Source organism: Zea mays, chromosome 6 (assembly GCF_902167145.1).
Source record: "Zea mays cultivar B73 chromosome 6, Zm-B73-REFERENCE-NAM-5.0, whole genome shotgun sequence".
In the NCBI taxonomy this organism is placed as follows: Eukaryota; Viridiplantae; Streptophyta; class Magnoliopsida; order Poales; family Poaceae; genus Zea; species Zea mays.
In genome coordinates, this window is record NC_050101.1 from 169,766,510 (window position 1) to 169,788,712 (window position 22,203).

At 46.6% G+C, this 22,203-nt stretch overlaps 1 protein-coding gene across 1 annotated transcript; it reads left to right on the forward strand.

The window, feature by feature from the left end:
• Positions 1-2,292: 2,292 nt before the first annotated feature.
• LOC100279409 (GPI-anchored protein) lies at positions 2,293-4,452 on the forward strand. Its single transcript, NM_001152421.2, has 3 exons — positions 2,293-2,575; positions 2,692-2,965; positions 3,792-4,452. The coding sequence occupies exons 1-3, from the start codon at positions 2,524-2,526 to the stop codon at positions 4,156-4,158; spliced, it is 693 nt and encodes a 230-aa protein (NP_001145893.1). The 5' UTR covers positions 2,293-2,523; the 3' UTR covers positions 4,159-4,452.
• The last annotated feature ends 17,751 nt before the right edge of the window (positions 4,453-22,203 follow it).

A 22,203-nucleotide genomic window follows, 5' to 3' on the forward strand; every position in this document is an offset into this window, starting at 1 on the left:
TCTCCAGCAACGTCCTCTATATACATCCTCTATATCCGTCCTTTACAGTCTTTTAAAGTATTCAAATAGATAAAGAACCGTTTAGAGAAACTCTACATATAGAGTATTCAAATAGATAGAGAACCGTTTAGAGAAACTCTACATATAGAGGATCCAGCAGCGTTCTCTAAATTTAGAGAACCGTTTAGAGGACGTTGCTGGAGGGAGTCCTCTAAATTTATGGTACAGGACCCTTTAGAGGGTCTTGTTGGAGCCAGCCTAAGGCTGAACCATATACAGAACCTTATATTGGAGACAGCGATGCAACGGTACCATCTTATAGAACAGATCCTGTTCAAGTAAGGTCGTGCTCCGACGCTGTAGAGCTGAGCTTTTAAGTTTGCTTCTATGGCTTTGAGCAAGCGAGGTGGTACTGATCGGTTACAGTGGCCAGCACATCGCAAACTGGGCCGCTGCCTGCTAGTATTTGCTGTCGTATGTGTAGGCGCTTCGAAGTTCAGATCGAGGCTGCATTAGCTTTACTTCAGGAGTTCAGCTCATGGCCTGATGCCTCACCCGAGAAAGAAAAATGTAGAATATGATAGTAAGATAAGCACGATAAGCACAGCTGATTCCAGAAGTTAGATTTTTTTTTTTTTAAAAAAAAAGCAAACATGCCCTAAGTTTCGTTTCAGCTTATATGATCTGACTTTTAAAATCTAAGTCCTCTTCAGCTTATACAAGTTTTTACTATTTAAATCTCTAGTTCATAGGAATAGGTCTATCTTTTGTAGATTTTACACATTCAAAAGCCACAAGTCAACCTTTTGTATTCTAGTGTAGATCCAAATGTGCTCTTTTTTCCTCTGATTGAATTATTGACGCGGTCCAATTTCGCTAATATCTCGTTTGGACGTAGATACGGGAGCATAGAATTGGAAATTGGAATCAGCTTTCCTAAATTATATTGTTTGGTTGCAGGTGGAATTGAGATTTGGAATCGAAAGCCTAATTCTCTGGAACTGGACTTTAACTAGAAGCCTCCTCTACCAATACAAAGCCTGCGAGGAATTAGACTACACAATTCCAAACTTCAATTTAGTGACATCCAAACAATTGAATTGGAATTAGATATCATTTCAATACTATATCTCATTTGATATTCAACCTAATTAAATTTCATCCTCTCCGAAATCAACATCCAAACAGAGCATAAAGTATTCCTTAGAAATGTTTGCTAAAAACAGTGGTTTGAATATGAGAATCCCGAGAAGTTTTTAATATGAACTAATTTTAAGACCCATTGCTGATATATTACATGTAACTGATGATCGTAATATACTTCTTAAATCTTTTTTCCCAAACCGCAATAAGTATGAATAAAAAGAAACGCATGGAGCAGCACGCAGTGGATGACAATGCATAAACATTCAACAAACAATCAAGTTACAGTGTAAACCCTAGCAGCACCAAAGCATAGATAAGAGCATGTACAGTGATGTTTAATATAGAGGTATTTGCAAAAAAATTCGTTGAGTGATCTTTCCATAAAGTGATTTGTAACCTAAGTAGTAATAGGCACCTCATTTTCCATTGTACAAATTCTATCGATCCAATGATGTATAAACACATTTACTTATGTATTTATTAATAGCCTACATTTATAGACACTCTATTATATAATAGAATCTCTTAATTGTTTCTCGTGCTCGGAGAACCGTTTTTGTGTCTCTCCACGGTACATGTACTAAATACAACTATAACCACCTAATAAAGTACAACTTTGCCGTGACAATGTAGGACGACAAAAAATATTTTTGTATATAGGAAAAAAGTTTCACCCTTTAAACCAACTTTACTGCAAAAGAGGCAGGTTATGCCCCCAATAAAGAAAACCTCGGAGAACAATCTGCATCCGAACGTTGCGGCTCCTGCGTGGGCGGCAATGTCGGTTTTGCCCCCAGCCCGTCGCCACTATCTCGATGCCAGCCCCGAAACACAGGGCCCGCATCGGCTCCCATGCCGCATGCCATGCCAAAGCCGGACAGCGCAGCCCCAGAGCGGCGCCCAGCGTGCGCCGTGCACGCCCTTCTCGCTTTGCCTGACACCACCACGCACAGCACAGGCACAGGCACAGCGAAAGAGAACAGACGGAGATGACTCACCGAGTCACCGGCCTGGCCTTTACCCCCACAGGCCACAGCGACGCCAGAGAGCGAAATCGAGCCGTTGGCGTCCGGACACGGGCGGGCTCTTCTCCCAAAGGGCCAACGGTGCGCCCACTCCGGTCAGTCACTGCACGGCCACGCGACGGTGTTCGTTCGCAGTCGCGGCAAAGAAAATCGGGGAAAATCAAGCGCCGCTTCAGCGTGCGGTCGCTGTTTCGTCCATAAAAGGAGGGAGGACGGCGCGGAGGGCTTGACGACACTGCAGACCACTCCCCAGTTCAGTCCCCACACCGAGCTCTGCCCATCGCGCGCACACACACACTCTCTCTCCCACCGTTCACGGTCCAGTCCAGAGAGCTCAAGAGCTCCTGCAGCCATGGCGGTTCCCCTGCTTCTCCTCCTCCTGCTGTCCGTGTTCACAGCCTCAGGTGAGCTCCGGATCTGCATGCTGCTCTGCTCGTGGTATTGTGTGAGACGAGGTTCCTATCCCTCCTTTTGATGCATGAGCCACCAGATTTGAACTGACCGGCCCTCTCTCGCTCAGATGCGGCGTTCTGCGTGTGCAAGCCGGGCATGTCCGACCAGATGATGCAGTCGGCCATCGACTACGCCTGCAGCAAGGGGGCCGACTGCGCCTCCACCACCAAGGGCGCGCCGTGCTACGGCAACGGCAACAAGGTGGCCGTCTGCTCCTACATCTGCAACAGCTACTACCAGAGCCGCAGCGGCATGGGCGCCACCTGCGACTTCAACGGCGTCGCCACCCTCACCGGCACCGACCCCAGCTCCGGGACCTGCAAGTTCGCCTCCGGCCCCAGGTATATACCCACCTCGCATCGCATCGCATCGCATCCATCCTCCGTTGATGTGTACTCCTAGCTAGCTAGTGCGCTGTACTTCCTTCTTCAGATTTGGGACTTCAGTGTTTTACGTACAGTATTTGCCACTGCTGATTAGAGCAGGAGGTGTAGTTGGGGGAATCTTGGGAAGTCGAGTATCTTAAGCACGACGCAGCAGTATGTCTGGGGTGGTCGCTGTCCTCGACCACTGTCAGGTCATTTGGCATACTTAAATCGTACGCTTGGCCGTGCGTGCACAGTCACATCGATGGGAGTAGTAGTTTACTTCAAAACAGGGCCTTCCAGCCCTTGAATGAAGTCTTGCTCCGGTACCCAAAGCAGCAATGCTCCTCGTGCACCATGCAGCAAACTGCAATGCCAATCTGAAGTTTTTTTTTTTTAAAAAATGATCTTTAGCTAACGCTAGCTGCTGCATCGGTACTATATCGTTGCTGGCGTCCCGCGTTGGCCATGTGAGAATAAAGGGCGTCTGAAGTAGATCTTCTGGTCCGCGAGCTTAAAGCAACGTCTTTTCCGAGCCAAAGCGGCGTGCCTCGCCGCATTCCGGGGCCGGCGGCCGCGTCGGCCCTCGGCCCCGAAGTACACTGAACCTGTCGGACCAATGGCTGCCGGCCAGCCGCGATTCATCGACCAAAAGAGCTTTTTTTGTGTGTGTGGATATCCCCGGATTTTTCGGTGCAGGATATCGAAAGCGCTGTGTCTCCCCAGATCTTTTTTTTTTGCAGCCAAAGCGCGCGGTTCTTCCGTCGGATTAACGTGTCTTGCCGTTGATTTCTTCCTGCAGCAGCGTAGGCACCGGCGGCGGCGCTGGTATGGGCACCGGCGGAGCAGGCGCTGGCGTCGGCGGTGGCACGGGCGCCGGCGCTGGCACGGGCGCGGGCATGGGTGCCGGCGCTGGAACCGGAGCAGGCACGGGCATGGGCGCCGGGACGGGGACCAGCACCGGAGCTGGCGCTGGCACCGGCACCGGCGCCGGGATCACGACCCCCGGGGCCCTGAGCCCGCCGTTCGGCGGCACGGGCGCCTACGGCCCGTCAGGAGCAGGCAGCACTGACTACAACGACGCTGCGGCGCGGCGCGTCTCCAGGCTGCACGTGGTGGCCGCCCTCGTCTTCGGCCTCGCCGCCGCCGCCGCACCTCTCCTCCGCTAGGAGGTGTAAGTGGGAGGGAGGGGGGCGGGCACGACACGCGCAGTGGATCCCGCTGTCTGGCGTGCGTGCGTGCCTGCGCTGGGTTTTGATCGATCAGCCGTCGTCAGCGTAGTAGCAGCACGGGGTTTACTGTTATTCAACTGACCCTCTTGTCCTTCCCCGTGCTAGTGGTGGTGGTGGCTGCCATGTGCCATGTGGTTTGGTGCTCTGTACTAGTGGTAGTAGAGATCCTAGGGATTCTTTTGGTAGTTCCGGACATACGTGTCGACGTGTTCTTCAGTCGTTTTTCTTTCTTTCTGTTTTGTTCCTTATGCCTCCGTTGTTGTGTTAGGCTGTGTTTTTACTAGAACTATGCTAGTGTCTGGTGGCGGCCGCTTTCCATGCATTCTGATTCTCCCCTGTACCTTGAGGGTGCCCAGCCACGTTTGGATCCTTGATGCAGTCGGGATCACATGCCCAGCATGATGCTGCGCCGGTCATTTTGCCCCCACGGTGAATGGTCAGGACGCTGATCTATGATATGATTGCAGGTTGGTTGATCTGTGGGGCGCTCGTCCCAGGCCCCCACGGGGATCGGGCAACGTGTCCGGCGGAACAGGCCGACACCGACACATGAAACCCTCACGAGGCGATCTCTTCGGAATCCACGGCGGGGACCGATGCCTGGATGCCTCGGGCTCTCGCGGCCAAGGCGTGCTCGCAGTCGCCGCGCTAGTGACGCCTGGTCGGGGCACGGGACAGGCAGTGGTCGTCGACTCGTCGCGTGATCGGTTGGCATCCGTCCGCTTGCCGCCGGTGGACCCTGCGCTTCCTTGGTCACGAGGAATGTACGGAACATTCTCGACTCTCGAGGAACGAAGGAGGAGAGGGCCTCCGCTTGTGTGCGCGCACGCTCGTTCGACGTTACGGGCGAGCACTATCAGGCCTTTAAAGTTGGGCCGCGCGCTTCGTATCTCGTCGTGGATGCTGCTTTCTTTTGAGCCGTTCTCTCGATAACAGCCCACTAAAACGCGTCGCGGGAATCGTGCTAAATTAGCCCGGCCCACGCGGGACTACACGAAAATATGGACCGCAGAGAGTAGTATTTTCACCTCTTTATTATGTTCACGAGTATAGGTGTACATTCGGGCTGCCCGGCCCAAGCCCGAAAAGGCCCGTATTGTTCGAATTTCGGGCCGGCCCGGCCCGTTTGAATTTCGGGCCGTGCCGGGCCGGCCCATGGGCCTCACCCTCGGCCCACGGCCCGGCCCGTAATTGCTTAAACGTGCCGGGCTTATTTCGGGCGGCCCGAAATTATAAAAGCCCGAAATTCAATTTTTGACCCGAAATTCACATTAGGGCCCGAAATTCAATTTTTGGCCCGAAATTCAGTTTTTGGCCCGAAATTCACATTAGAGCCCTAAATTCAAAAAAATAATAAAACAAATAAAAGATAAGACAAATAAATTTGAACAAAATTAAACTTAATATTTGTATTAAAGTTACCACAGCTATGCAATGACTACCTCGTTTATAAATCATTTTGTTAGAAGAAAAAAGAGTATAATCAGCTCTATACAAAGTTCGTAAGTTCAGTTTATTGTCAAATGTTCATAACAAAAGTAAAATTACATCACACACTCTAATTCAAAGATACAAAAAAACATCTAACTAGCATTATCTCTAGCTTTGTGTTTTTTATCAAGTATATGAAAGTGTGGAATGAAGTGTGTTTTGATAAATATATGGGCCTTTTCGTGCCTCTATATGGGCCTTTTCGTGCCTGCCTTAAACGGGCCGTGCTCGTGCCCGCCCATGGGCCGTGACCTCGGCCCAAACCCGGCCCGATATAATGGGCCGTGCCGGCCCGACACTAAATTATTTCGGGCCGTGCCGTGCCTGGGCCGTGCTTTTTTTTTTCGTGCTTCGGGCCGGCCCATCAGGCCCGGCCCAAATGTACACCTATATTCACGAGGATTCTACGATGTCTTCTTGTTCATGATGCCGCTCATGATATTCTCGCCTGCTAACTAGGGTCAAAATATTAGTACATGCTTTACATAGTAAATAAAAACATGGCATTAATTCTAAAACGAACTGTAACTCCTAAGAGAAAGGTGAATCGGAAAATCTAAGCTTTTAACTAAGTGTTGCTATCACTGTCATCAAAGGTTTTTTTGCAACCTTGATTCTAGACCTATTCAGTAGCCTATAACTAAACTAATAAGATAAAACACACAACCAAAGGCAACAATATAAATACGAAGGCCTATATACGATATAGATACAAACTCATGTGATATGACAATATTTTTATCAAGCTATCAAAAAGCGTGCAAGTTATTTTACTAAATTTAATTGGAGCCCCACATAAGGAAAGCACACGCAAGGCCCAAAGCTCACAGTCACGTAACTCTATAGATACCCTAGCCTTCTTCACGCGTATGTGGTGTTTCAATTTCGGCCTCTCTCAAATGCAGACCGCCTTCTCTACTATCAAGCTTTCGATTGAAATGTCACGGGTCTTGTTCTTTCCGGTATACGGTGTTGGCCACACCATAACACAATTGGTGTAATATCGCTAGTCTATAAGCCCCACTCGCTACAATACAACATGCAGACAACCACCAAGAAGTTGACGGTGTCTAATATCACTTTTAATAATTAGATATTAACATAAACTAGATGATATAACAGAGATAAAACTAACCTAAGCACTTCGTAAAGCACATACTCTAACCATTGAATGTTTATCTGATCACTTGGATTTTTTTTGAACTACAGAAATTATATGTGTACATTCGGGCTAGTCGGCCTGACCTACCCCAAGCCTAAAATGGTTTGCCATGTTTCCTTTACGGGCCATCTCAATACATAATAATTATGGGACATTACGGGCCAGCCCATAAGCTTAGTCGTCAGTTCATGGCCTAACACTTTGTTGTTTAGTTCATGGCCTAACACTTTGTTGTTTACACGTGTTGGGCTCGTTTCGGGTGGTTAGAATTTAAAAGGTCTAAATTTTAAATTCTAGCTCGAAATGGAAAAAGTCTGAAATTCAAATTCTGGTCCAAAATCTACAAACACCCACAAATATGATCAGAATTAGAAAAGAGAACACGTTTACAGAGTTTCAATTACTCTTTCAGACAACCATACATGACGCAATCTAGTGGAAAGTCACCTAGAGGGGGGTGAATAGGAAAAACCCGAAAATTATAAACTTTGAACATGCATTTCACTCGGGGTTAGGGTTAGAAATAAATAATAGTAAAATTCGGAGTGCGGAAGATAGTTTCTCTTGCTAAGAGTTGCTCAATCAATGCAGATAACTTTTGGTAGCAAACTCAAAACGATGTGAGCAAGAGAACTTTAGAGAGAGAGGAGAGGGGAGAAACAAATCGAATGGTGAGGATCAACACAAGTGGACACTACGATTTGTTTTTCGAGGTTTAGTTCCAAAGAACCTAATCCCCGTTGAGGAGGCCATAAAGGCTCGGTCTACTTCAACTATTTCCCTCTCTCAATCGGTCACCTAGACCGATTGAGTGCTTCTTCTTAATCTCACGGGTCACTAAGACCCCGCAAGGATCACCACATAATTAGGTGTCTCTTGCTTTCTTTACAAAACACTTGGAAAGATTAGAGAGTGAAGAAGAAAGCAACCAAGAAACAAGAGCAACAAAAGAAACACAAGTCACCCTCTCTAAAGTCACTAAACACTTTTGATCACTTGACTTGATTTTGAATTTTGGAGAGGATTGAAGGCTTTGATTGTGTCTTTGTAGTATATTCTTTGCTCTTCTATTGAATGAAAAGAGTGGGATGCTTGGATGACTTGAATGGTGGTGGTTAGGGGTATTTATAGCCCAAACCACTATTCTAGCCGTTGGCTGACTATTCTGTCGATGGGCACACCGGACACTCCACTGTTCACTGTCCGGTGAGTGTCACGTCAGCTAACCATTAGGTTTTGGAGCTGTTGACCGTTGAAGTCGTCTGTCCTCGTGGTGCATCGGACAGTCCAGTGGCACATCGGACAGTCCGGTGCAACCTGTCGTTGCAGAATGTCTTCTAACCTCTGACGCTTCAAACTGCGGGCGCAGTCCCGTAGTCGACCGTTGGCGGAGTCGGTCGTTGCACCGAGGGCTCAACCGGACAGTCCGGTGATTTTTAGTGGACGAGCTCTGGGAATTCCCGAGAGCGGCCAGTTCACAGAGTGCTCCAGCCAGGGCACCAGACAGTCCGGTGCGCCACTGGCTGTAACAAGTTTGTTTGCTCCAAACTTGTAGAATTGTCCCAAGATCTTTTTCTTTGTATGTGTATGTGAACTTCATGCACCTCAGAAAAATATCAACTAGGCAAGCTAGTTAGTCCATATGGTTTGTTATGGATGTCAAACAACAAAATCGATTATAGGAAATGTTGAGTCATTTCCCTTTGAATCTCCCCTTTTTTGGTGATTGATGCCTACACAAACCAAAGCAAATACAAAGTGTATAAATGTAACTAGTTTGCACTTTGACAGATGTGCATAAGTTACTTTGAAATGAAGGCAGTTTTAAGCACATATGGTTGTTTTGATATATTTAATATTTCGGACCACATTTGCACCACTTATCTTGTTTTTGCAAATCTTTTTTGAAAAATCTTTTTAAATTCTTCTGCAATTAGCCAATGATATAAGAATATTATTTCTAAAAACATTTTCAAGTTTTGAAAGATTCTGCCCGTTTCAAATGCTTTTCCTTAGGCTAAATAAAAGCTCCCCCTAAAGAAGTTCTCCCCTTAGCTGTCAAGAGGGTTTTTTTGCAAATGCCTATTATTTTCTCCACCTTTTTGAAAAAAGTTTTTAGAAAACAAGGTGGTGGTGCGGTCCTTTTTCTTTGGCCTATTATTTTTCCCCCTTTGGCATTAAGCGTCAAAAACGAAGAAAACTAGAGGTCTTTTTCAAAGAAATATATGAATGTAAATACATGAGTAAGGCAAAGGATATATGATATCGACAGAGTCGTAGTGGAAGCCTTGCCTTTGCCTAAAACTCTATGTTCCTTTCAATCTAAGACTAAACATAGAAATATTGTTGGAAACTCATTAGTATTAGCTTTGGCACAAGAAGAATAAGAAATATCTGTTTGTACCAAATGAAAGAGACATGATCAAAGGTATAAAATGAGTAATGTGTGCAAGATTTCAATAAAAAAATCCGAGAATTTAATATGTTTAGTTCATTCCTAATCTTGCTAAAAGACTTTTCATCCAGGGGCTTGGTGAAGATATCGGCTAACTGGTTGCGGGTGCTAACATAAATAATTTTGATATCCCCTTTTGTTGGTGATCCCTCAAAAAAATGATACTGGATGTCTATGTGCTTAGTGCGGATGTGTTCAACGGGATTATCCGCAATGCGGATTGCACTCTTATTATCACATAGGAGAGGGACTTTGCTCAATTTGTAGCCATAGTCCCTAAGGGTTTGCCTCATCTAGAGCAATTGTGCACAACAATGTTCTGCAACAATATACTCGAGTTTAGTGGTGGATAGAGCTACTGAATTTTGTTTTTTTGAAGCCCAAGACACCAAGGATCTCCCAAAAAACCGACAAGTCCCTGATGTGCTTTTTCTATCAATTTTACATCCGACATAATTAATATCAGAATACCCAATTAGATCAAAGGTAGATCCATTGGGGTACCAAAGCCCAAACTTAGGAGTATAACTAAATATCTCATGATTCTTTTCATGGCCCTAAGGTGGATTTCCTTAGGATTGGCCTGTAACCTTGCACACATGTATACAGAAAAGCATAATATCCGGTCGTGAAGCACATAAATAGAGTAAAGATCCTATCATCGACCGATATACCTTTTGATCTATAGATTTACCTCTTGTGTCGAGGTCGAGATGCCCATTTGTTCCTATGGGTGTCTTGATGGGTTTGACATTCTCCATTCCAAACTTCTTGAGTATATCTTGAATGTACTTAGTTTGGCAGATGAAGGTGCCCTCTTGGAGTTGCTTGATTTGGAATCCAAGAAAATACTTCAACTTCCCCATCATAGACATCTCGAATTTATGTATCATAATCCTACTAAACTCTTCGCTAGATGACTTGTTAGTTGACCCAAAGATAATATCATCAACATAAATTTGTCATATAAACAGGTCTTTAGAAATTGTTTTAGTGAAGAACTGGAGCGATTCCATTCTGATTACCAAACACAGAATGAAATGGTTTCATTCTCAGACACTGGAATGGAGCCGCTCCATTCCAATTGGCTCCACAACCAAACCCACCCTAACTTAGCTCAACTGCATTTGCAACCTCTCTAAGTACTCTATCTAGTTTGGTGTTCGGTGTTCCACCAGATATATTCCTCTACTATTATGAAGCATCAGTTTTGACGGTCGTCATGTGTCACGTGTGAAGCGCATAGTTCTATTCACCCCTATCAGTGTGTCATTAGTCGTTACCTCAAAGATAGGCGATCAATAACACTAAAGCCCCTGTTAGTGGGTCGTCAAGCTCAACACAACATGACCCTACTAGTGGGCTTCTACCCCATAGAAGGTTGATAAGAAATCATCCAAGCCCAATAGGATAGGTTGCCCCACGCAATGCAACACTCCCACATAATACCATCCCGCTAGCAGAAGGAGGACAAACAACTGAGCGAGCTATAAAAAAGGGGTTAGGCTCCTTTTCAACTCATACCTTTCTAGGCCGTTTAGCTAAGCTTAAGTGTAATATTTGTTCTTGTGCGCCATCGCGCCGCACGGGCATTGTAATAGTAGTGCATTATAAACCTCCACGTACATGTTGTAGTCTCATTTGGTGCTCTATCCAATGTCGCATTCGGTGTTGTATCCGGTGTACACTTGCGTGTCTAGTATACTATGATAATTTGCCCTTTCTTCAGCATAAGTATGGTACCTACCTGGTGTTTCTTTCGGTGCATGACTGGACACCTTCCATGCTGCTTTGTAGCATATTGCTTCGTTTCTTCATGCTTTTTTTGTTCGAACTTCTTTTGTTTTATGTCCTGGACTTGCATAATCTCCATGGATCTTCTAATGTGTTGCTTTGAGGTGTTGATCTTCTCAATCACCATGTTGCCTTCGTCTAAGTACATGTTGCATCCTTTAAACTACATCCACAAACACTAGCAAATATCATTAGTCCAAATGATTATGTTGATCATCAAATATCAAAACTATTAATTAAATGGATCACAATCAATTTTCCTTAAAATATTTCTCTTTCAGGTGATTAATGATAACACAACCGCAACAAGCAAATAATCAAATACATAAAGTAAAATGCAATATACTTGATATGACGCATGTGCGAAGGCAAGATTCATATGATGCAAAAATAAAATAAATGAGAGTATGCGCTTTAAGATAATTATTGCCAATGTAAGATTCATACAATATAAAAAGATACCAAAATCTCTAAATTGATATACTACTAACACGGTGTACCAACAGTATTAAATTAATGATTTATTGACAAACATAAAATGCTATATAATTTATTTGGTATATTCATACATCTACTAGTACCAATAAACATTATCAAATACGATATTTTTATAATATCAATTTTTTGAGTTACACGTACTGTGACTTTCCCAGGATTTGTAGATGCCTCTAAATACGTGAATTAATTAACCATAGTGAACTTTGTTTAACATTTTCAATTGAGTATTAAGGTTAAAATGTTCATTTTAACGCAAGTAAATATTTTTAATGTGAATATATACTTGTTACAAGTTTTTTATAAATTTAATTTATAATTAGAGCTTTATTTTGTTTTATATCTATTTTGCAAGTTTCCTGTTTTAAATAGAATAGGCAACGTGAAAACCAAAAAAGGGAAAGCTGGACCTCAGTTCGGCCCATAGCGCACGTGCACGGCCCATAACCTACGCGCGACGGTCCAGCCGAAACAGGTCGGCGGTTCAGCACGAGTGAAGGCCGGCCCAAACAAGGAGGCAGTAACAGGCCACGCAGTTGCGCATGTGAAGCAATTCCAGCCCAAGCGCGGAGGCAATAACGCGGACGTGTCGAAAACGTTACAGTATGAGTGTTTTGCGCGAGACTGTATTTCAAACTCCAATGTATAAGTAATGTTGTAATAGTATATAGAATTGTTTTTTTCACGACCATGTACACAATTTCCTAGACACATCTAAGATTCCATTTATATTATAAATTTAAATAGTTTAAAAATATTTTTAATCTATATAGTAAATAAAATGACTTATTTGAATATCTTTTAAATTCACAATTTTGGCTTCACGATTTATTAGATATTAGTGACTTGCTCTAGCAACTTCATCATTTTTTTCTGGTGATGAAACTAATCAGGGTTTAGATCCACAATTCTAGAGCACTATTTGCCACTATTTAACTATGGTTATATTTTGTTCTCTACTTCTCCTTGACAGTGTATAAAGTCCAATACAAATTACATTATCACATCAGGAAGAATTTGTGTGATTCTAGTACGGCTAATAATGAGATTTTAAAAATACGCCATAAACGGTCATAGACTTTACGTGTAGCCCTTCCTCTATTCTCTCCTCTCTTCCCCCAAATCGATGAGCAGAAAGGGATAGCACGACTTCGGTCGATTCAGCCGGCGGTGACCGTCTCCGGCGCGAACGGTGGTGGGCTAGCGAAATGGGAGGCCGCACCCGTGGGTGCAAGCGCCCAGGCCCGAATGGGCCTGTCAAAGCGGAGCCACGCGGCCACGCGGGCGCAGATGAACCTGTATTGCGGCAAGCGTACGTTCGCGGTTCGCCGGTGGCGAGGGGGAGCACTACGGTTTCCTAGGCCTAGCGTGCACCGGTGAATTCTTATGGCCTCGTCAGGGTCTCAGGGATATCTCGTAGTACGTTGACCGCGTGCGGCAGCGGGTGGAGCAGAGGTGCGCCGGCAATGGCACTCCAACACCGCATAAGGGCTAGAGCCAGCACGAACAACAGCTTGGGTTTCAGGACAACGGTGGCGATGGTTCTCGAGTGCCACCACTGCTGGCCGTATAGGTTGGAGCAAGAAGCGTGGATGGGGGTGGCTGGCTCACCGTGATTCTGTTTCGGCGGCCGTGGTGGCGACAACACGGGCGGCAGGGGGCTGTGGCTGAAGATGAGCCTGCCGAACGCGCGCGTGGTGCATGCAGGAAAGACGACGGCGGAGTCGTCACTGGCTCACCTGGCAAGGGCGGGGGCGAGAGTGGTGACTAGAACGACGGTGAATACCAGTGTGTGACGTGTCTGGTGCTCCAGAACACGCCCATGGCCATGTCAATGGCGACGGCGTTCACGCAGGGGGGCAGAGATGAGCAGACGGGCATCTTCGGCTTTTGCAGGGACGCAGGACGAGGGAGTGGTCACGGGCATAGCACGGCGAGGCACACGACGCACGGGCGCACGGTGTGCATCGAGGTCGAGGGACGCACGCAGCAACGCGTGGAGCGTGGCATTTCACTGAGCACCTGGCGTGCAAGTAACTGGGCACGTGGTGATTGCGCTCAGCGATGTCGGGAGACGAGACCGACAGCTACCGAGCACATTGGGACTGTCGTTCGTATAGTAAAGATAAACCCGTGACGCCTAAACTAAAAGGTTGTTGGATGTGACTCCCAATTATCTACAGTACGTTTCTTATTTAGGGATCTAACCTAATTAATTTCATCAGTGCTCTAGTGTTGTAGGCATATACTATTTAAACTTGTAATTTTGGAGAAAAAAAAGTCTTTTAGTATACAAACTTAACAGAGCATGGCATGTCAATATAGCAATATCAATCAAATTATCGGACAAATTTTCGAAGCTCCGATTCAAACCAACTCCAGACTCCATCTGTGGAATTCCAAATAAATTATTGAGTAAAGCTAATGAATTATTTCAGTCATTTCTGTAGGCTGATTCATATATAGCGGACTGGTGGATCGGTCCACAAGCACACACAATTAGATCTGATATTTTCGATTGTTGAATTTTGAGGAGAGCTTTCTCTTATTGCCACTAAACCTCTAGTTTAAATCTCATATTTTGTAGACTGTGTAGCATAGGATTTTCCCGTTTCAGACGTTTGCTAGCCCATGTGGCCATGGCTGGTAGGCCCTCATCAGTCTGATCGGATGAACAGCCTGATGGCCTGGTGCAGCAAAGCGGTTTGGTACTAAAACCTTGTGTGTTTGTGACTAATAAACCGTGTTGACGTGACTACTCGTTAATCCTGACGATTTAACCTGACCTAGAAAGTTGTCGGGCCGCTTTGCAGATTTGCTTCCATCGTCTCGTGCAGGCCGTAGGTTAGGTTAGGTACGAGTAGGCACGGTCTGCTCCGGGCCCTTTGGCACAGTAGGCAGGCATGGTCTTGTCACTGACACGGACGCTTGGTGGCTTGTGCTTGGCATGTGAACGTGAATGCCAAGATGGGAGGCCACAGGCCACAACAGGTGGCCAGGCCCTTTGTAACGGCTTCGCTGTCGCCCTTCGCTCGACGCTCTTGTCCCGTTGCTAAAGCGTACGTGCTGGTGCTGCGACGACGAAGTGGCCGTCCCTGTCGCCTCCGCTGCCGGCTCTGTGGCCGCTGCCGGCGACGTACGCGCGCGCGCGGCGGGCCACGGCCGCGGCCACGGCCACGTACGTACGTACGACCCCCGGCGGGCGCTGATCGGTGGGCCCTCACTCGATCATGCATGCCTCGATGGGCGATGTCTGTTAGCGTGTGTTCGTACTGGCAGCTGGCCCGTTACGGTGTGGGCCAGGGTCGTCCGGCAAGCCATGAGATGACACATGAATGGATGTCGTGTCGTGTCCCGTCTCCCATGCCGTGGAGGTAGAGCTGAGCTGATCCCAGTCCCAGAGTCCCCCACCGCCGGCTTCTCTGCTTGCGCTACAATAGTTGGTGGTGGGTCGCGGACGCACGTCGGTCGGGACTGGCCGGCTGCAGGGCTAAGCTAGTAGATAGAAAAAGGGCTGGATCGAGGAATCTACGCGTAGATCTTGTGGCATCCTTTTAGCGTATCTCAGGGCTGGGCTCCACACGTGCACTAGCGATCTCCCAACAATCCAGAGTGTCGTCACGGCTGGCCACCGGGGCAATGTACGGCTACGCGTGCATATATGGAGAGCGTGGCTGGCATGCATGCATCGCGTTGCTTACGACGCAAGGTGAAGGTGGTGCTGCGCGCAACGGCCGCGTCGCACACCCAATAAGGACCGATGCGCCGCAGCAGCCAGCAGCTTTGGATCGGAACAATGTGCCGCGCAAAAAAGGGGTGTCGCGACAAGCAGGAAGGAACAAGCTAGGCTGTGGGGCGCAGCGCAGGCCTGTAGCGGCTTTTGCATTGCTTACTCCGGTGCGTGCCAATGCGGCGGGGCACGGGGCACGGGGCAGTGGCGAAGCTAGAGCAAAACTGAGGAGGGTGCATTTAGTCTTGTGGGTGTATAAAATTTTTTTCTAGGGATACATATATGGTGAAATTTTAACTAAATCTATAGGATTGGTATTTTGTGGGGGGTGCATTTGCATCCACAGTGTTGAACCTAGCTTCGTCCCTGGCACCGGGTAGGGGGGGCACCCATCAGGTCGGCTCTGGAACTCGCCCGTCAACGACACCAAGCTAGTGAAGTAGGGATAGTGAGGATATTCGAAATGGTGGAATGTAGACTGCGCAAAGAGACTGTACATATAATCGTACAAAACACTGTTTTCCACTAAGTAATATTTAAAAAATATCATTGGAGAGATAAATAGCCTTACTACTCCAAACTAGGGATAGTTCTAAAACCATCCAAATCTTATAACTATGTCTGACTAGCTATGTAAACGGGAATAATTTTAATACAAATGATGATGCGGAACATTATTCAAAAGTTATCTATGACAAATGCAGTCTTAACATTATTAATGTTATATAAATCATAGGTTTCATTAGTTTTAATCCAGCTAATCATATCAATCAATATTTTGTTTTGTTTTGTTTATATACTTCTATAAATTATTCTTATTTATTGAAATCCAGTAATTCGTATATATACTCCATTTCAATAAGTACCATTCTCGTTTATCGAGTGGTCCATAGTTTTTAGTATTAATTAAATGTTTGAAAATATTAAAATTTGTAATAAATAACTAATATCACTATAAAGTTTGTGAATCTTTTTACATGACAAACAAAAAACTCATGAGATGCAAGTATTAATAATATTTTTTATATAAATCTAGTTAAACTTAAAAATTATAGATATAGATATGTGCACCTACTTACTTATTTACTGCCTGTAGCTGGCTACGATTTTCATTTATACAAATATAATTATAAAGTATAAAATATAAATATTATATGTGTTCTGTTGGATAAGTGGATTTGATTATGGGTTTAGTGGCAACATCCATGGTCGAAATCCTCATTTGTGTATAGTTTTAGCTTTTCACCATTCAAATATGGGGTGCACGACAACCGACGATGGTAAAAGCCGTGAAAACTGGTCAGTGAGGGAGTACGCCATATACACGCCTAGGATTCACTACAGACGTGATTGGTTGCTTGCATGAAGTCCTGGCTAGACCCATCTCAGCCACCTACTCTGCTGTTTGGTTGCTTGTGTCACCCACTTAGGCTGCCTCCAACAGGCGGCAGCTAAAAGAAGCAGGCATTCATCATGTTGGCTGGTGTAGATGTTTTAGCTGTCCATCTATAATATAACACTTTCCAATGGTATAGCAAAAATAGCTTGCCTCATGCTCACTGACAAGAATGGCCCACCAATTTGCATCGGAGATGCCTACTTAGTTTCTGCCCAGCCATAATAGCTTGGTCTATTGCAGACATTCCTAACTGAAGCTAGCTCCAAATCTGATGCAGGCTCAGTTGATAAACGAAACCAATCACACCCTACGGCTACGGGAACGGGAGCGTGTGACTGTCCGAGGCAGACAGCGACCAAAGAAAGGCTGCTGAGCCTGGCCACCTGCATCGTCAGTCACCGTCGCACCGGCTACTGCTCAGGCAATTCATGGGCGAGGGCCGGGACAAAAAAAAAAACTGAAAAAAAACGGCGGCAGCCGGGCCGCGGATGAGGTGAAAATGAAATCTGCTGACCATGCACACTGCAACCGAGGTAGTAAAAACCTGACGAGCCCGGCGTGGCCATCTGGTGAATTTCTGGTGCAGACGAGCAGAGCGCGCAGTGCCTCTCCTCTTGGATTTCCGTGCCCGGAGCTAGCCTGCAGCATGCAGGGCACACCGGCCTACCGGCATTGGCACCACCATCAAGACTCATCAACCGTGCAGCCAGCAGCAGCGCGCGGCAGTACATTCTACGCACACTCCTGGGCGGGCGAGCGAGACGAATCCCAGCGCCCGTTTTACTGTAGCGGCGCCCGCAGTAACTTGCGGCCGCAGCCCCGCCCCGGCGGCGTACAGGTACTGTACACAGACAGCCGCCAAGCGTACGTCGTCGTTGCCGCCAGTTTGGGCGGCACCTGTGTGGCTGTGTGTGCGCCTGCGCCTGCGCGCAACCCTCGCTGCTGTAGATGATGGCCGGCCGAGCCGCATATGCAGTCCAGTCCAGTTCAGTCGGCAGCGGCGCGCGTTAATTAATTCGCGTCAGGGCGCGCGCGCTCGGTACGATCCTGTCATTCCTGTGTGCGTGAACGTGATGGCGCCGGGCAGTCCGGTGATCTCATCTACTAGCACTAGCAGTAAGTAGCTCGGTGAAAACGGAACGTCGTCCTGTCCTGCAGGCGTGCGTTGTGGCCTGTGGGATCGTGGAGAGGCCGGGGTCCGGCAGGCCGGCAGGCGGCAGCATGAAGAGGGGGTGCATTTGGCGTGGTCGCGCGTGTGGGCTTCGGAGGAGCTAGGGAGGGAGGACAGACACGGCATGCGCTGCTGCGACTGCGCGTATTAAAGAGGCATGCAGTGCAGCTTTGGGTTGTTGGTTGACGCGATTCGTTGGCGTACCTACCGCGCGCGCGCCTCGCTTCGTGGCTGCTGCTACCCGCCGCTAGTGCTTGAGTTTGAGGTTTCGGCAGCGGCAGCTCCATCATCCGCGCGGCCGCCGCTCCCGCCACCCCAGTATTTAGGCCAGTGGCCCAGCGCACAGCGCACAGTGTACAGGACCACCGCCTGCCCTGCTTTTGCAGCTATGGCTGCCTGCCTGCCTGCCTCTCTCTCTCTCTCTCCCCACCTCCCCGCGTCTCTCTCCTTGTCTCTGGACGAGAGAGACAGCCAGCCAGCCTGCGTGTCTTTTAGTGCAGTCACTGGCCTGCTGGCCATGATTTCCAGCCAGCCCTGCCAGTGTGCTGCAGGCACCAGCAGCATAGTTGTACTAGGGGGCTACTGATACACTAGCACAGTACACGTATGCTAGCGGAGGTGAGTCCTGGCCTCCCACAACGAACTCTTCACACTTGGCTCGTCTAGTCGTCTCTCGTCTGTAGACTGTAGTACTAGTACTGTATTTGTTCATAGGCCGGGGGATTGGTACAAGGATCCTTGACATCACTCGCCAACAGGTAGGTAGGAGGAGATGCGGCGACTATTATATAGGCAGAAAGATACACGAGCGACCCGTCAAGTAAGTTGCACGTACGGCTAGTAGCTGCGTCTGCGTGCACCACTCCTCGTGTTCTTTCCGTCATTCCATCATCCATGGTCCGTCCGGGCCGATTGATCGATCGATCGATGTCGCGTTCATTCACGCGTCGTCGTCGTCGTCTCGTCCGCATCCGGGACGAGACGCGAGGCTGCGCGCGCTGTCTACAGGAGTTGATGCATGCCACCGGATGACATGCTGATGACAAGACGCGCGATCGAGTCTGCATGCAGGCAGGCAGCCTGCCCGGCGGATCCGATCTGATCCCGGCCCACGCAGTAATGGATCCAGTATCGTCACTCCGTCAGGCGGCATAGTTTTATACTAGTATCAAAAATAGTGCGCGGCCGTAGATCGGCCGGCCAGCTTACGAAACCATGAAAAAGCCGCCACTTTTATTACCAAGAGCAGCTGCAGCTGCAGCTGCACTGCATGCATGCGTCATGCATCGACAGAGTGTAGTACCACAAAGGCACACCATAAATGCGTGTGAGATGGAAGAAACCACACATACCACTAGTAGAGAAGAGCTCAAAGCCTGCGGCACGTTCAACTTTTCACTGGCGGTTTCCGTTATCAAACGTCAGTGAAAGAAACAGGTGGGCCCGGCTTTAAAAACCGCCAGTGAAAATTGATTTCCACTGGCGGTTATCTTAACACAACCGCCAGTGGAAATAGGATGTTTCCACTGGCGGTTGTGTAACACCAACCGCCAGTGAAAATTGATTTCCACTGGCGGTTATCTTAACTTAACCGCCAGTGGAAACATCCTATTTCCACTGGCGGTTGTGTTAAGATAACCGCCAGTGGAAATAGGTTTCCACTGGCGGTTTTTAAAGCCAACCGCCAGTGAAGTGTCTGTTATAAATACCCCTCTTCTTCCCCCGACAGTGAACTGTATGCTCGCAGCCAACTTCCATTGGAGGCGATTTTGGAGGTCCAGAATTCACAAAATACATGGGGAGAGGTTTTGATCTTCATTTTTTGGAAGAAGATTGCTAAGAAAGGTTGGTTTATGTTGCTAATGTCAATTTTTATTCATTTTTGCTCAATTTTAGCCACATTTTGGATCTAGGGTTTCACCATTTGAGAGAGAGTGTATCCTCTCTCAATTTTAGCCACATTTTAGCCACATTTTTGCTCTATTCCTTCAAATAAAGTTGTTTAATATGGTTAGATTTTGTCTATCCTCTCTCCTTTTACATGTTTAGTTCTCAAATCAGTTTATCCATGACATATTAAGTTGTTTAATGAATGGTTCATGTGTTGTGTGGAGAGAGAAGAAGATAGGTTTGGTAATTAAGATTGTTTTTATTAGTTGCTATGAAAGGTTGGTTTAATTATGTTTTAATTGCCAATTATTGTTCATCTTTGCTCAATTTTGGAACTAGGCCTTCACCATGTGTTAGAGAGAAGAGTATGGCTAGGAAAGTTTGGTTTTATGTTTCTCTTGCCAATTTTTGTTCATTTTCCTTAAATTTAGCCACATTTTGGATATAGGGTTTCACCCCTTCATCCTTCCCGACAAGAACTATAGCTCGCAGCCCAACTTCCATTAGAGGGCCAGATTTCACAAAATACAAGGGGGGTTTATCTTTATTTTTTGGAAGAAGGTTGCTAAGAAAGGTTGGTTCTTGTGTGTTTATGTTACTTTTTTACAGGTGGTGATGGAGAGGACATCCTGGATGTATAACTTATCAAGGCTAGATCCATCATACATATCCGAGGTCCATAGGTTTATTGATGTCGCTACGAACCATGCTTGGAGAACAAAGACAAAACACATATATTGTCCATGCATGGACTGCAAAAATGCTGATGTATTTAATGACACAGAACAAATCATATCTCATCTGGTATGCCGAGGATTTATGAAGGATTACACAATTTGGACAAAGCATGGAGAGGGTAGCTCTTCGCCTTATACGACTGGAAACCCTGAGAACATCGACGACAGTTTTCAGTTCGTTCACGAGACACACCAACCTCTTCCACAGAGCGAACATGTAGTGCAAAATGTTACTGATCATGGTTACACTGGAGGAAATGAACATGATAGACCTCATGTTCTGCCAAGTGTTATGGATGAGGAAGATGCAGAGTTGCTAGAGGCAATGTTGCGTCGTCATACAGATCAATCGATGTTCTTAATGAAAGGTATGGAGTCCCTGAAGAAGGCAGCAGAAGAGCATTTGTACGACGAGTCTAAGGGTTGTACCAAAGAGTTCACGACGCTTCGGTCTGTGCTAAAGCTGTTGATGTTAAAAGCTAAATATGGTGTGTCTGATGCTGGCTTCGATGCGTTCTTGAGTATTATCGCAGACATGCTTCCAAAGGAGAACAATGTGCCTGCTAACACGTACTATGCAAAGAAACTAATCAGTCCGCTCACTATGGGTGTGGAGAAGATCCACGCGTGTAGAAATCACTGTATCCTTTATCGAGGTGATGATTATAAAGACTTGGAGAGCTGCCCAAAGTGCGGTGCAAGTAGGTACAAGACGAATAAAGACTATCGAGAGGAAGAGTGTGTTGCATCCGTGTCTAAAGGGAAGAAGCGAAAGAAAGCCCAAAAAAAGACTTCAAAATCCACGAGCAAAGAAAAAGAAGTAGACTATTATGCGCTCAAAAAGATTCCTGCTTTGGTGATGTGGTACCTCCCCGTCGTCGATCGATTGAGGTGTTTGTTCGCTAATCCTGAGGATGCCAGACTTATGAGCTGGCATGCTTCTGATGAGCACAAAAACGATGGGAAGCTTCGACATCCAGCCGATGGGAAGCAGTGGCAAGATTTCAATGACAACCACCGAGACTTTGCCGATGAACCGAGAAATGTTAGGTTCGCACTGAGTACTGATGGAATGAACCCATTTGCTGAGAGGAGCAGCAAGCATAGCACATGGCCGGTGATCCTCACCATATACAACCTTCCTCCATGGTTGATGCAGAAACGGAAGTACATTTTGCTAACCATCCTTATTTCTGGACCTACACAACCTGGAGTTGACATGGATGTATTTTTGGAGCCCTTAATGGAGGATATGAAAATATTGTGGGAAACGGGTGTTCAAATGTTGGATGAGTATCGTAAAGGTTCATTCACGCTGAGAGCAATTCTTTTTGTTACGATCAACGATTACCCTGCTCTCTTCACATTATCAGGCCAGTTTAAGGGAAAGGTTGGTTGCACAATATGCATTGATGGAACTGCTTACGTATCCCTTGCTGCATCTAGGAAGATAGTTTACATGAGGCACAGACGCTTTTTATTGGAAGGACACAGGTACCGCATGCGAAAGATGGACAAGTACTTCGACAATAATGGTGAACTACATTCTACTGCTCCATCGGGTAACAATAGAGGTCATAGAGTTTTTGAAATAGTCAGGAATATCAAGTTTGTTTTCGGGAAGAAGACAAAAGACGGAAAAAACAAGGAAGGATGCC

Bases quoted from the DNA above. Each gene is read 5' to 3' on its own strand.
- LOC100279409 (NM_001152421.2), top strand. From the start codon at position 2,524: ATGGCGGTTCCCCTGCTTCTCCTCCTCCTGCTGTCCGTGTTCACAGCC. The intron at 2,576-2,691 runs GTGAGCTCCGGA...TCTCTCGCTCAG, and splicing joins GTCCGTGTTCACAGCCTCAG to ATGCGGCGTTCTGCGTGTGC. The intron at 2,966-3,791 runs GTATATACCCAC...TTCTTCCTGCAG, and splicing joins AAGTTCGCCTCCGGCCCCAG to CAGCGTAGGCACCGGCGGCG.